The sequence below is a fragment of the Benincasa hispida genome, chromosome 7 (genome assembly GCF_009727055.1).
Source record: "Benincasa hispida cultivar B227 chromosome 7, ASM972705v1, whole genome shotgun sequence".
NCBI lineage: Eukaryota > Viridiplantae > Streptophyta > Magnoliopsida > Cucurbitales > Cucurbitaceae > Benincasa > Benincasa hispida.
Window position 1 is genome coordinate 18561746 of NC_052355.1, and position 15599 is coordinate 18577344.

Genomic DNA, 15599 nt, shown 5'->3' on the forward strand with positions numbered 1-15599 from the left:
ATGTCCAACACATATAGCACATCACCAACACATAGTAACCTTATGTACCACAAGCCTTAGCAACACAAGATGTTTCACTATGCGTCCACTATGGCTTGTCTCATTGCCGCATAGCTCATCGTCTAGTACTACTGCTGCATAGCACCATCGCATATCGTTGCCGCATAGCACCATCGCATAGTGTTGCCGCATAGCACTGTCACATAGTGTTGCCGCATAGCATCTGTCTCTTATACACATCTAGATGTGTATAAGAGACAGCCCATCGCGTAGCACCATCGCCCAGCGTCATCGTCTAGCGCTGATGCCGATCGTACAGTGCCAACGCCTCATCGTCTAACGCTATCGCCCATCGCATATTGCTATCGCCCATCGCATAGCACCCATCGCATAGCGCGACTTTCCGCATCGTCTAGCGCTACACTTTATCGTACGATCGCATACCGGATCGCTTGGCTCCCTGCATTGCTACACGATCGTCTAGCGCCCGCTTACACGATCACCTACCCCATCGTATAGCATTGCTCACTTACTATACGATCGACCAGCTCCCATGCCCGCATAAACTTGAGGTTGCAGCATACTTGGCTAACCTCTTAAGACATTGGTTGCCACATGCGTTTCTCTTGGCCACACTTTCGCTTCCTTCAACGTCTAAATAACCTCTAAATGAGCAAGGCCAACGCATGGAATAACACTTAGTTAATTTTCTAGCTTCCAACGCATGGTTTACACTTAATCAATTTTTCCAAGTTTTACCTAAGAGTCAAGCTTTCAAATTCACATTTTTCTTCTAATTTTTCACCCCTTTCTCTACAATTACACATTAATTTCCACATCAACCTACTCACCACACTGGTCTCAGTAGGGAACATACTTAAGTAGAGAAATTAGGGCTCGGGGTTCACATTTAGTGCCTAGAACAGATTTGATCTCTCAAGCACTGTATAGAATGGCTCCGACGGAATTGAAAGAGTTGAAAACTCAGCTGCAAGAACTAGTGGATAAAGGTTACATTAGACCTATTGTTTCTCCGTGGAGTAGTATTATTTGTGAACAAGAAGGGTGGTACACTGAGATTATGTATTGATTACCGATAGTTAAATAAGGTAACAATACGTAATAAGTATTAATTGCCATGCATTGATGACTTATTTGACCAGCTAAACGATGCCTCAGCGTTTACCAAGATTTATTTGCGATCAGGGTACCATCAGCTAAAGATTAAAGAATAAGATATTTCAAATACAACATTCAGGACACGGTATGGGTATTATGAGTTTGTAGTAATGTCGTTTGGGTTAATTAATGCACCTGCAACATTCATGGATTTGATGAATAAGATATTTCATCCTTTCCTAGATCAGTTTGTAATTGTGTTTATTGATGATATACTGATATACTCTAAGAATAAGGAGGAACATGCTGAGCATCTAAGAACAGTGGTGCAGATATTGCGAGATGACAAATTGTATGCAAAGTTCAGCAAATGCAAGTTTTGGCTCGAACATGTGATCTCAGATAAAGGTGTTTTTGTGGGTCCATAGAAGATAGAAGTAGTACTTAAGAGGGAGTAGCCCACGACAATTACTAAGGTACGTAGTTTTCTTGGTTTAACTGGTTATTATCGTCGCTTTGTTAAGGGGTTCTCGAAGTTGGCACTTCCATTAACAACTTTTACCAAGAAGAGTGAAAAATTTGTGTAGAGGATTGCGAACAAAGTTTTCAAGAATTAAAAAAAAGATTGGTTTCAACACCTATTCTAACACTTCTTACACTTGGGATTGAGTATGAAGTTTACTGTGATGCTTCTCGCCAAGGTTTAAGGTGTGTTCTTATGCAGAAGGATAAAGTGATAGCTTATGCTTCCAGGAAATTAAAAAAGCATGAGTGTAACTACTTGACACATAACCTGGTGCTAGCAGCAGTAGTGTTGGCACTAAAGATTTGGCAACATTATTTGTATGAGGAAAAGTGTCGCATATTTACAGACCATAAAATTTTGAAGTATGTATTTGATCAGAAAGAGTTAAATGAGGCAAAGAAGGTGGTTAAATTTGATCAAAGATTATGATTGTACTATTAATTATCATCCTGGCAAAGCTAATATGATAGTCGATGCTTTGAGTAGAAAGACATTATACTTGAAAGCTTCATTGAATGCTATCAGTTCATCTTCTTTGTGTGAACTAAAGGGTTGTAATGTAATGTTAGCAGTAGATAACCAGTGAGATTTAATTACACAATTTCAAGTCAGGCTTACCCTAATTGACAAGATTGTTGAGGCATAAAAAGATGATGAAATGTTGAAGCAGATAAGAAAAACAGTGGAGCAAGGCCATCAGATAGACTATGATGTAAGGAATGGAGCTGTAATAAGATGTAACTGTGTATGTATTCCTAATAGTTTGGACTTAAAGCAAAATATTTTAGAGGAATCCTATAGCTCAGCCTATACGAAGCATCTAGGTAGCACTAAAATGTATTGGACTTTGAAAAAGTTCTACTGGTGGCCTGGGATGAAACGTGATATAGTTGAATATGTATTGAAGTGCATGATTTGCCAGCAAGTTAAACCTATCAGACAGAAAACAATTGGGCTCCTAAATCCACTCCAGTGCTAGAATGTAAGTAAGAGCATGTTACCGTGGACCTTTTGTTTGGACTTCCTCACACTCATAATGGTCATGATGGCATCTGGGTGATAATTGACTAGTTGACAAAGACAACGAGATTTCTCTCAGTTAAAGCCACTTATTCCTTGGACAAGTTGCCTAAGATGTATGTAGTAAAGGTTGTTAGTCGCTATGGAGCACCAGTATCGATTGTCTTTAACCGAGATTCGAGATTCATGTCGAAGTTTTGGCCAAGCTTGCAACAGCTCTTGGTACTAAACTTAAGTTTAGCACCACCTTCCATCCTCAGACCGATGGGCAATCAGAACGGATTATTCAGACTTCGAAAGAAATGCTTTGAGCCTGTGGCTACAGTTTAAGGGCAACTGGGATTCTCATCTCCCACTGATGGAGTTTGCATATAATAACAGTTATCATTCTAGTATTGAAATGGCTCCATATGATGCTTTGTATGGGAGGAAATGCAGAACCCTAGTATGTTGGGATGAAGTTGGTGAGAGGATGTTGCTCGGTCCATAATTGGTGCAAATCACTATTGATACTAGAAACTTAAGACGACTCAAGATCGCCAAAAAGTTATGTTGACAAATGCCTTTGGGATTTGGAATTCGAGGTGGAAGATAGAGTTTTTTTTTAAGCTTTCCCCTTGGAAAGGTGTGTTACACTTTGATAGGAAAGGAAAACTGAGTTCGAGATATATAGAACCATATGAAATCTTGGAACACATAGAACCATCAGCTTACCATTTGGCCTTGCCAATTGAGCTTTCCAAGATACATGATGTGTTCCATGTATCGATGTTGCATAAGTATATTTTAGACCCGTCTCATGTTCTAGAATCACAACCACTATAATTTAAGGAAAATATTTCCTATGAAGAAGAACATGTACAAATCTTAGACAGGAAAGAACAAGTGTTGAGAAACAATACGATTCCATTATCAAAGTGTTGTGGAGAAATCTGATGGGATGAAAACCCTAGGCACAGCGGAAGCCAAAACACAAAACCCAAATGTATATAAAATTGGCATTTAAAACAGAACAATTTTATATTGGAATAAAATAGGAAAAATAGATTAAGCATGTAATTCCCAAAAATCTAATTATATAAGGAAAAAAATTACATTGCAAACCTTTTGGGAATTCTGTGGAATTCGTATGAATTGGGAATAGGCACCACCATTTTGAGTCCTCCCTATTCTTCTAGGGAAATTGAGGAGATGAGAATTGTGGGATTTTTTTTTTTTTTCCTTTTTGGAATTGGGAGGAAGAAGGAAGAAAAAATGCAGAGAATTTTCTCATCAATCAAAATTGATCTTCACTGGTTTTTTTTTTCTTTTGTTTTGATACAAAGAGAATGAGAAAGAGAGGGTGAAAGTGGATCCCACGTCTCTAGTAACTCCCATATGTGGGGAATTGCATTTTATTTAATTAAAATTAAATAAACCTATTTATTTAATTTAATTAAATAAATAAAAACCAATAACCATTTAAATCATATTTAAATGGTTCCCTCTCACATAACCTATAGTGTTAATACGCATCTAATGTGCATTAATTTTAACCTATAGTTTTGATTTAATCAATTTAATTAAATTCAAAATTAAATTAAATTAAATAATAAATTAATTCTTCAATTAATTAATCATCCAATTAAATATCACATATTTAATTTAATTTTCCCATTTCAATCGTATTCAAATATATTTCTCTTATTTAACCTATAGTTTTAATGCACATCCAATACACATTATGTTTAACCTATAGTTTTCAATATGAATCTTATTCATATTAAATTAATATTTAAACTGCTTTCAAATATTTCGTTCTCTCATTTATTAATTTTGAATCATATCCAAAATTAATAATAAAGTCTAAAATGAAACTTTATATTAAAATGTATCAACATATATTAAAAAATTCCCAATTCTGAAATTGAACATTTTAAATTCAATTTAATGAAAAATTACCTCAATACCCTTTACAAGTTAGGAAGGGGACCTAATGGACCTGCAAATCATAAGCTCCAACGATGTGAGATTAATTGGCTAAACTCATTAACCAAATTAATCAATATTCGTTAATTGTGGGTACACTCCACTAAAGATCCACATTTGTACTCTTCTCACTATGGATATGTTTCTGTGTCCACGGATAAAGATCAATAATAACAAGTTAGTTCTTCATGAGTTTTCGTAACACCAATTGAGTCAAATTACCATTTTACCCCTAGGTACCTCTACATCCTTAAGTACTAGTGCTCATCTAATGAACAACCTGTTTATGGTCCAACCATTAAACAGAAACCCTCTCGGGCCAGTGAGAGGATAGAGCCCTTTGTTCAAGTCCTAGAGACCACTTAAGGGAACACTCATCTACTTACCTTAAAGTTAGGAAGGAGTGAAATCCATCTTATGATTATGTTTCCAGCTACCCACTCGGTCTTATCCCCAAAATGGAAGCCATATTGAGTCAGCGAACCGGCCATTCTCACCCATAAAATCAAAGGACAATCCTTCGTGAACAGGAGTTCATAGTATACTCAGGAGTAGGACTAAGTTGTCTAGGTCATCCTATTGAAATAGAAACCTAACTAGTCAATGGAGTTACATCTAATGGTTAATATTTTGCGGTCTGGTCTTGTGCAAACTCATTGCCCAGGATACCTCCACTGGCATGTCTCCTACGGGAATGCGTTGGATGCTGCGTTTGTATCAAATACGAAGTGGGCTGTATCCATAGTGTTACTAGGATAAGGTATCCAACCTGACCCCTATACTATAGACCATTTAGGCTGTATCTTGAACATTGATCCCTATATATCTCTACATACAGTTCAAGACTCATAAGATAACCTAGGATGTTAGTTTATTGGATTTTAGGATTAATAAGGTAAAATTAAATAAAACATCAATAACACTTATTGAGAAAAACATTAATAACTAGTTATTAATGACGATCATTTAATTTCTACGAGTTTTAGGGCATAAAACCCAAGAAACTCCTACTTGAACTAAAACTCTAGTTAGTGGGATGTACATTACATAGAACAATGGGGATGTTACAAATACAAAGCAAAGTACAATAAACTAAGGCATCTCATACCCATTACACATCTCCCACTTGCCCTAGATTACACAATGTATATATCTCGTAGACCTAGATTCTTTAGATTACTCTCGAACAATTCAGTCGAGAGAGCTTTCATAAATGGATCAACAATATTGTGCTCTGAAGCGATCTTTATGCGATCACATTGAAGGAACTCGTATGAGAAGAACCTTAAGCAGAAGTGGATTGACCAAATTCCATAATTTATCGAATATAAAGTTTATTGTAAACAAACAACTAGATATGAATTTAAAATTAAATTACAGCATGCTTTAAACGAAAATGGGTTTCAAGAAACCTCATCTTTGAAGAACCTTTCTTCGCGTTTCTCCCTCGAACAAAATCACAAACTTCTTCTTCAAGATAATCTCGAACCAAAACCCGGACACTACCACAGTGTTACCTTGGTATTCTCAGGATGAGAACCTAAGAGTGGTGGGCTTTGACTATTTTGGTTAAGAGAGAAACTTTAATGTGGAGGAAGAAGAAGACATTAACACTTCTGTCTTTACTCTCAATCAATCGTTCAACCACAACAATAGTAGAAGGAGAAGAAAAACTATTTTTCTTTCATTCCTACTTGCCATAAAAACATAACCACCCTACTAAAGTTGGTGGAGAGGAGAGATGGGGAAGGGAGTTGTAATTCCCTTCCTTATTATTCAAATAATAATAGTATTATATAAATAAATATGATAACTAACTTATCATATTATATTTATATTAAATTATATGTTATAACAAATATAACATATAACCTATAGTTTTAATATTGTATCACATACAATATAAACTATATTTCTTTTCTCTATTTCATGGCATTCAATATAAATCTCATTTATATTAAATTTAATAGCTATGAATGCCATTCATAGAAAATATATTTGAATCTCATTCAAATATTTATTTTGTCCCATTAAGCTATAATGTATCAAATACATTATGACAATTATATCAGATATAATTGGAACAATTTAATTATATCATATATAATTAAATCCCTCTATTAATTTGAACAATTCAAATTAATCCAAAAATTGATTCTCAACAAAATCCTATTGAGCTACCAAGGGGATCTCATGGACCTATAGCTTGAAGCTCCAACGGTACATGAATAATTAATTAAACTCTTTAATTACATTATTCACCATCCGTTAACTGTCGGGCACTCCACTAAAGACCAATAGCTGCACTCTTCGTACTACATATATATTTATGTGTCCATTGGATATAACCAATCAACAGTAATGACCCTTCACAAATTGCTCGTAAGTACAGCTGGGCCACAATACTGTTTTGTCCATGTAGTTATATCTAACTTCTTATGTACCACTGATCCTTCTAATGAACAACAAATCATAGGCATACTATGACTAAACCCCTCTCGGGCCAGAAGATGGTGTGGCGCCACATTGTTCAAGACCTGGAATCAGTCCTTAAGGGAGCAATTTATCTACTTACCCCTACTTTGGGGAAGGAGTGAATTCCATCTTGTGTAGCTGTGTTCCTAGCTCCCTAATCAGACGAATCCCTAAAATGGTAGGCTTGTTGAGTCGACGATCTGACCACTCTCACCCATACAAATCAAAGGACTGCCCTCATAGGCAGGAGTTCACAACTCATTCAGGATTCAAGTCATGTTAGCTATGGTCATCTTGGTGAAATGTAAGTCTCTATTATCAACGACGTTATATAATGAGACTAAACATTTCATGTTCCGGTCTTATACAAACTCCTTTGTATAGAATATCTCCGCTTGCATGTCTAATACATGAATGATCAGGATCAGATCATTTGTAGCACTTTACAACAATTGTAACATCTACAAAGAGAGCCATACTCGTAGTATCATCGGGATAAGGTACCCAGCCTTATCCATCTACTATAGACCATTTAGGTTATCACTTAAACATGATCCACCCTATGTCACCACATATATATTTAAGTTACAATGATAAACTTGGATGTTAGTTTATTGGTTTGTGGTTATTGCAACTAAAATATCAAATATTTTATAGACAATGAATAAAATATCATATATTTTATTAAATATAAAATGAGTTTGTTCATATAATGTTTACAAACTATAGAACCCTACGAGATTTAGGGCATCAACCCTAACACACATTTCCTCATTGCATAATCTCCCGTATCAGATGATACTTCCTCTCAATGTGCTTTCCTCGTTTGTGGCTAGAGTTGGCCACAACCTCACTATTGTCACAGTATAAGGTGATCGACAAGTTCATGTTTGGAACAACTTCCAAATCACTTAGGAACTTCCTTAGCCAAACTGCCTCCTTTGCTGCTTTACAAGTAGCTACATACTCAGCCTCCAAGGTTGAGTCTGCAATGCATCATTGCTTGATGCTACGCCATACTACAGCTCCCGCGTTGAGGGTGAACACTAATCCTGACGTGGACTTCCTAGAATCCGTGTCAATTTGGAAATCAGAGTCTGTGTACCCCGTAAGGATCAAATCCTTAGCTCCATACACTAGCATATAGTCCCTCGTTCTCCTAAGATACTTGAGGATATTCTTAACCACAGTCTAGCGGTCTAACCCTGGATTGGACTAATACCTACCGACTATTCCCACTGCATAACAAATGTCAGGTCTAGTGCAGAGCATAATATACATTAAGCTGCTCACAGTGAGGCATAGGAAATACGTCTCATGTCCTCAATTTCTTGAGGTATCTTAGGACACTATTCCTTTGACAAATGAACTCCATGCCTGAAAGGCAATAAACCCTTCTTAGAGTTCTGCCTCGAATATCAAATCAACATCTTGTCGATATAAGTTGCTTAAGATATAGCTAGCGTTCTGTTCTTACGATCCCTAATTATTTGGATCCCAAGAACATACTGTGCCTCTCCCAACTCTTTTATTTGAAATTTGGCTACTAGCCACTTTTTAACATTAGTAAGGTATCCTATATCATTCCCAGCGAGTAGGATATCATCCACATAAAGTACTAAGAAAGCTACTTTATCGTTGATGATCTTCGTGTAAACAAAAGGCTCATACACAGGTCAAAGCCAAAAGATTTGATCACAGTATCAAACCTAATATTCCAAAATCTGGATGCCTGTTTCAACCTATAATTGGATCGATTCAGTTTGCAAACTTTTTGCTCCTGACCTTGGGCTATGAACCCCTCGGGTTGAGACACAAAGATATTCTTTTCAATATTTCCATTCAGAAAGGTTGTCTTGACATCCATTTGCCATATTTCATAGTTATAATATGTGGTTATGAACAAGAGAATTCGTATAGATTTAAGCATAGCATCATTGGAAAAATTTCCTCATAGTCAACCCCTTCCCTTTGAGTGTTTGCTACAAGTCTAGCTTTGAAGGTCTGTACCTTCCCAGCTACATCTCTCTTCCTCTTGTAGATCCATTTACACCCTATGTGTTTTAACCCCATCAGGTGGATCTACAAGATCTCATACTAAATTAAAGTACATTGACTCCATTTCAAGGTCCATGGCTTTGACTCATTGGTCATTGTTTGTGTCATTCATTGCCTGCCTATAAGACAATGAATCCTCAACGCCATCATCTGGTATAACGACTTGAGTTTCAATTAGACCCAAGTAACGGTCAGGTTGCGCTACAACCCTCCCACTACGTTGAGGCACTCCTAACGATTGAGAAGAACGAGACTAGATTGAAGTGTTAGTCCCTTCATTAACTCTTAATGAAGGACCGACATCATCATCAACAACTTTTGTTGATTCTTCAGTAGTTTCATTTAATACTAATTTGCTTTGTGGTTTATGATCTCTCATGTGGTCTTCTTCCAAGAATGTAGTGTTGGTTGATACAAACACTTTGTTTTCTTATGGATCGAAGAATAGACCACCTCTCATTTCCTTAGGGTAACCAAAAAATTGCCATAATCTTGAATGAGGTTCCAATTTCTTAGGATTTTTCACTAGCACATGTGTTGGACAACTCAAAATTCTGAAGTAGCACAAACTAGGTTTACTCCCCCTCCATAACTCGAAAGGTTTTTCAGAAACATTCTTCGAGGGAACGTTGTTCAAGATATGAATTGTAGTCACTACTGCATCCCTCCAAAACGAGCTAGGTCAGCACAATTCATCATAGAACGAACCATGTCTAACAAGGTTCCATTTCTCCTTTCCAATACACCATTTTTCTAAGGTGTACCAGGTGCTAAGAGTTGAGATTGAATTCTGTGTTCTATCATATAGTCATGGAATTTTAAATCCTTTCCACCTCGATTAGATCAAAGTGTTTTAATAGTATTACCTAACAGAGTTTCAACTTCTGCCTTATACTCCTTGAACTTTTCAAGGGCTTCAGACTTATATATTTGGCGAAGTGTTAGGTGGGAAAAACTAGGTTTATTAAGGAAAGAGGTTTGTGTAATTAATAATAATAATATTAAGGATAATACTAATAAAGTAGTAATAATAATAATAAAAAATGAATAAGTTAATAACTTTTAGGGATAATTTTGATTTAAATTAATTAAAGGTGAAAAATAGGGGGAAAAAAAAAGAAACACCACGTTTTAACCTTCAAACAACTAGTTGGATGGTTTTGATTAGAGGAAAAAGTGAGCAGCTTCGGCCAAAAAATTGGGTCTAAAGAAAACAATGGTTCTCCCAAACCACTCATGCAAAATCTACCTTTTTTGGAGGAAATTAAAGCTTAATTAGTTGGGAGTTTAACCTGGGGTTGTCGAAGTGATTTGAACTCGAAAAAGTGGAGAAATCGTGAAGGAAGTAAAGGTTGTCCGTAAAATTTGAAAATCCATTTAAGGTTAGTCCATGAGAGATTCCGAGTTGTAGTAGACGAGTTAAGAGTTGAAATTTTGACATTAGTTAGTTTAAAGGTTTATTAACATATTTCATCAAGGAAGTATGTGAAAATATTTTCTTTAAGTTGGGTTAAAAATTGATTAAAGTGAAGTCAGGGTTTTCTCGAATAGGCAGTAGTAGTGCCACCCATCTTGCATGCCTATCAACGCCCTTGTTGGCCATCTTGCATGACCAGCATGATCCCCAGCCCTTTTGCACGCTCACCCAACATGCCAGCATGCATGCCCATGCCTCATTCTGATGCAATTGACTAGTTTTGGACCATTTTGGATGTTGGTGAGCATTTTTAAGCCCAATTAGGATCTTCTTGATATTTTGTCCCTAAAATGAGTAATTTTGGATTTTTAAGTGATTTTTGGGCCATTTTGGACAATTTGAGAAAAATGGACTTGATGAGTAAAATGTGAATTGATAACTTGTAGAAATACAAGTTATTATAGCCTTTTACTTAATGAAGGTAGATAAGCAACATATGCGTTGATTATACTAAGAATTCATGTTAAATAATATACTTGCGCTGAAGTACACTAAAAATCCCTACTGACCGCATATCATGAGTTAAATTGCACCAAAGTGTATATTTTGCAGTTGATCCCAGGATCTTTTTGCATGCACCGAGCTTCTACCTGATGAATAAATATTTGGTCACATGCCTTGAGATCTCTAACCCAGTGCCAACGAATCTTCTGCCATAAACTTCAGAATGTTGGCCATGATAGCAGTGTTGACATTCTTACCTATCACGTCAGAGATGACGATTGATCAGAGCAGGATTCCCAATGATTGTCAATGCATGACTTTATAAATAGAGCCTTAACGCCCATGAAGAAAGATCCTAAAAAAAATCGGAGGGTCAAGATTTTACCTGAGAACACCTTTAGACACGATTCTTGCAGCACAAACAAAGAGTGAACCAAAGAGTATTTCTGAGAACTTCCACTTCCGAACTCCACCCCGACTTATCATCAGAACTTCATTGGAGCAAGAGCTTGAGAGAGCCTTCTCCACTCCACACTATCATTCTATCACCAGCAGCCTCGGCATTACACCTGTTGCCCGTCTCTTTACTCTCTTCTTGTCTTTCACTGTTGTATTGCATTTGAGACTAAGAGATTATTCACTTTTGTAAACAATAAGTCTATCTTAACTTATATATCATCATGTCTACTTCCATAATCTCCTCTCTTTGTACTGCCGCTTTTTCATTCATCATGAGTAGCTAATCTTAACGGGGTAAGGGGGTGCTTAATGCTACGAGCTAAGTTAAGTCTTTAAGGGTTAATCCTGTTTGCTTATTGTGTGAATATTTAAATACTTGCCTATGATCACTCATTGAGTCACATATCTATAACCAACTGCCGAGAGGGTAAGTAGTTGTGGATCTCATTAAGCAAAATAAGAAATTTTTCTAGAGATAGAAATAACCTTATACTCAATACAACATCATGCATGTGTCATAGAGATATGACAAAAGTGGCTAGCTACTGAGAGGTGTGCGATGAACAAATGTTGCGAGCTAGGATTAACCTTGGAATAAAACTCAGGGATGTGGTGTTGACTTCCCCCTAACCATGCTTCTCCATACATTTCCTTACACATGTTAAAGCTGTTGTCTATATAAATTTCTCAGAATTAAACTTGGATATTTATTTGCTTGTGATAATTTAGTCGCATGGTTTCTTTCATCGCATGATTTTTTACTTTACTACAATTATTTTAGTCCTTGCCACATACACATTATTCTCCAAACATTCGTAGTTATAAATCCCAGAGTTCGACCTCGGCTCACACCGAGAAACTTATAGGTTTATTATACTTGGAAATCTATAAGAAAACTTGTGATCAATGCATGATTAACTGCAACTGGGTGTATAGTAGATTCAACGCATAGTCATTCTAGCATAGTTCATCTTAACCACATTGAACGCAACAAGTTTTTGGCGCCGTTTTCGGGGATTTGTTAACTGATTAACTGTTTGGTTTTATGTTTTTGCAGGCACCCTATTGAAATTTGGTGTATTGCTTGCTTGGGCGACAAAGCGGCAAACAGTATATGAGTATGGGTACTGAACCTAAATTCAATATTGACCCTGAAATTGAGTGAAACTTTTGTCGTAGAGTAAGACAAAATAGAAATAGAAAAAAAGGAATATGGTAAATAACCAAAACAACAACAACCCGAAGGAAATGAAGTACATGGGCACGAACAGCAGAACCCTATCATGTTGATTGCTGACTACAACATTCCAATGCGAAACTATGCAGCCTCAAACCTATACGATTTATTGCCTGGTATTATGCAGCCAACCATTGACGGGAATACGAGATTTGAGATAAATCCAGTCATGCTCTAGATGATCCATATCATAGGGCAATTTGGAGGGGCACCGGGAGAAGATCCCATGCCCACCTGACTAGTTTTGTGGAATCGTGCAACACTTTTTCTATTCCTAGTGTGACGCCAGAAGGGATCCAACTTTCGCTCTTTCCTTACACTCTCCGAGATGAGGCCAAGCAATGGGCATATTCCTTATAACCTAATGAGATAGTTTCATGGGATCAGTTGGTCAATAAATTTATGAAGAAGTTCTTTCCATCAACCGTCAATGCAAGAAGATGACGAGACATCATTGCGTTTGAACAAGGAGATTCATAGACTTTGGGTGTCGCCTGGGCCAGATTTAAGCGTCTTGTTTGTAACTGCCCGCACATCGGCATCTCTAACTACGCATTGATGGAGACATTTTATAACGGGTTGAATAAAGCCTCGCAAGCAGTGGCCAATGCATCAACGATAGGCGGACTTATGGATCGATCATACATGGAAGCTAAGGGAATTTTGGACCGAATAGCTAAAAATATTGAAGAATGGGTGGATGACGGATATGGGAACCAAAAATATGATAAATAGAAAATGGAAGGTATACTGGTTGTGTCGAATGCGGTGAGCTCATTAGTGGCCTAGATGGCGACAGTCACCTCTCTCTTAAAAAAAGTGGCCATTAATCAGAGTGCACTGAGCAGAAACATTGCTCAGCTTAATTTGGTGAATCGGGTTGCGGCTGTGAGTTGCATACAATGCAAGGGACCGCACTCCCTTGAAGCATGCCAACAAGATCCTCAGGCTATTTTTAATTCAGAACAACCCGTTTAGCAAAACATATAATTCGGATTGGAGGAATCATCCCAACTTCTCTTGGGGAGGGAACCCCTCAGCAATAAGCACACAGAGGAAATCCTTCCGGATTCAGTACAACCAAGGCCATCAGCATGCCCAAAACCGTTCCTACCACAACCATGCATCAAGCTTTAATGCATCTTCATCATTAGAATCACTCTTAAAAGAGTATATTCAAAAGAATGAAGCATTGATCCAATCCCAAGCATCCTCAATCTGAAATCTCAAAAGTTCAGGTGGGGCAGATTACAAATGAAATGAAAAATAGACAACCAGACACCATGCCAAGTAACATAGAACCTCCTCGCTGTAATGGTAAAGAGTAGTGTCACTGCATAGTGGAAAGATGACAACTAATTTGACCACAGATCCCCAAAACTCAAACAAGTAAAACCACTAGCTCTAGATAGACCAGAAACTAAAATATCTACAACCATAAGTGACCCTAATGATCCTCAAACAACCAAAATTCTTCCTAGAAAAACTCCTCAATCCTCTGATAAATCTCCAGTAACTTCAAATCCTAATGACAGAGAAACCTCATCACCAAAAAATTGAGAATTTTTGTTGAAGAACCCTGATGCGATGAAAGATAAAAGCAAAGAAAGTAAAGTTTGCATGTGCCACCTCCATTTCCAAACAGATTGAAAACGAAAGATGATAGTCGACAATTCAAAAGGTATCTAGATGTGCTGAAACAGCTTCACATAAATATCCCTATGGTAAAAGCCCTTGAATAGATACTGAGCTACGTAGAGTTTCTAAAGGACATCTTAGCTAAAAAGTGAAGGCTGAGGGAATTCGAGATTGTCGCGCTAACTCAAAAGTGCAGAGCACTATTCAAAAACAACATCCCGGCGTAAATGAAAGATCCAGGAAGCTTTACCCTACCATGCTCTATGGTGAAAATGAGGTCGGCCATGCGTTATATGATATGGGCGCATACATCAACTTGATGCCATTATCTATTTTCAAAAAGCTAGGCACTGGTGAGGCCAGACCTACCACTGTGACCCTACAATTAGCTGACAGATCCATAACATATCTTGAAGAGAAGATAGAAGATGTACTTATGCAGGTTGATAAATTCATTTTCCCAACTGACTTCATCATTCTTGATTTTAAGGCTGATACTGAGATGTCTATCATCCTTGGCCGCCCATTCCTATCAATCGGACGTGTGTTGATCGATGTACAGAAAGCTGAGCTGGCCATTAGGGTTGATTATCAGGAGGTTAAATTCAATGTATTTAATGCATTGAAGTATCTGGAGGAATTGGAAACCTGTCGGCCCCATTGATGATGTGAGTACAAGTTTGTCGAAGGTGTTTGAAGAGGAATTGAGAGAAGAAGAAATTGAATTTTTGATGGAAGAAGTCCATGTTATGACCAAGTTTGACTTGATCTTTGATTCATTAAACTTAGAAGAAAGAGAAGTAGTAAGAATAAAACTATCCTTAAAAGAGCCCCCTCTCTTAGAGCTAAAGGCCTTGCCTGTACACCTCAAGTACACATATCTGGGCAATAATGGCACCCTACCTGTCATGATCTCCTCTACATTGAGTAGAGACGATGAGATGGCCCTATTTCAGGTATTGAAAAAGTATACTAAGACCATTGGATGGACTCTAGCAGACATTCGGGAGATCAACCCCACTTATTGCATGCATAAAATCAGGTTGGAAGAGGGGAAAGAGGGCTCTATTGAAAGGTAACGTAGGTTCAACCCAACTATGTGCGAACTGGTCAAGAAAAAGATAATAAAGTGGCTCGACGCAGGGGTCATTTATCCAATCTCTGATAGCAGTTGGGTA

The 15599-nt window shown here is 37.3% G+C and overlaps 1 protein-coding gene across 1 annotated transcript; it reads left to right on the forward strand.

Moving 5' to 3' along the window:
- The first annotated feature begins 1289 nt into the window (after positions 1-1289).
- On the forward strand, positions 1290-12677 carry LOC120081002. The gene is made up of 5 exons (XM_039035684.1): positions 1290-1527; positions 1797-2047; positions 2717-2887; positions 2991-3129; positions 12604-12677. The coding sequence occupies exons 1-5, from the start codon at positions 1290-1292 to the stop codon at positions 12675-12677; spliced, it is 873 nt and encodes a 290-aa protein (XP_038891612.1).
- Positions 12678-15599: the final 2922 nt, after the last annotated feature.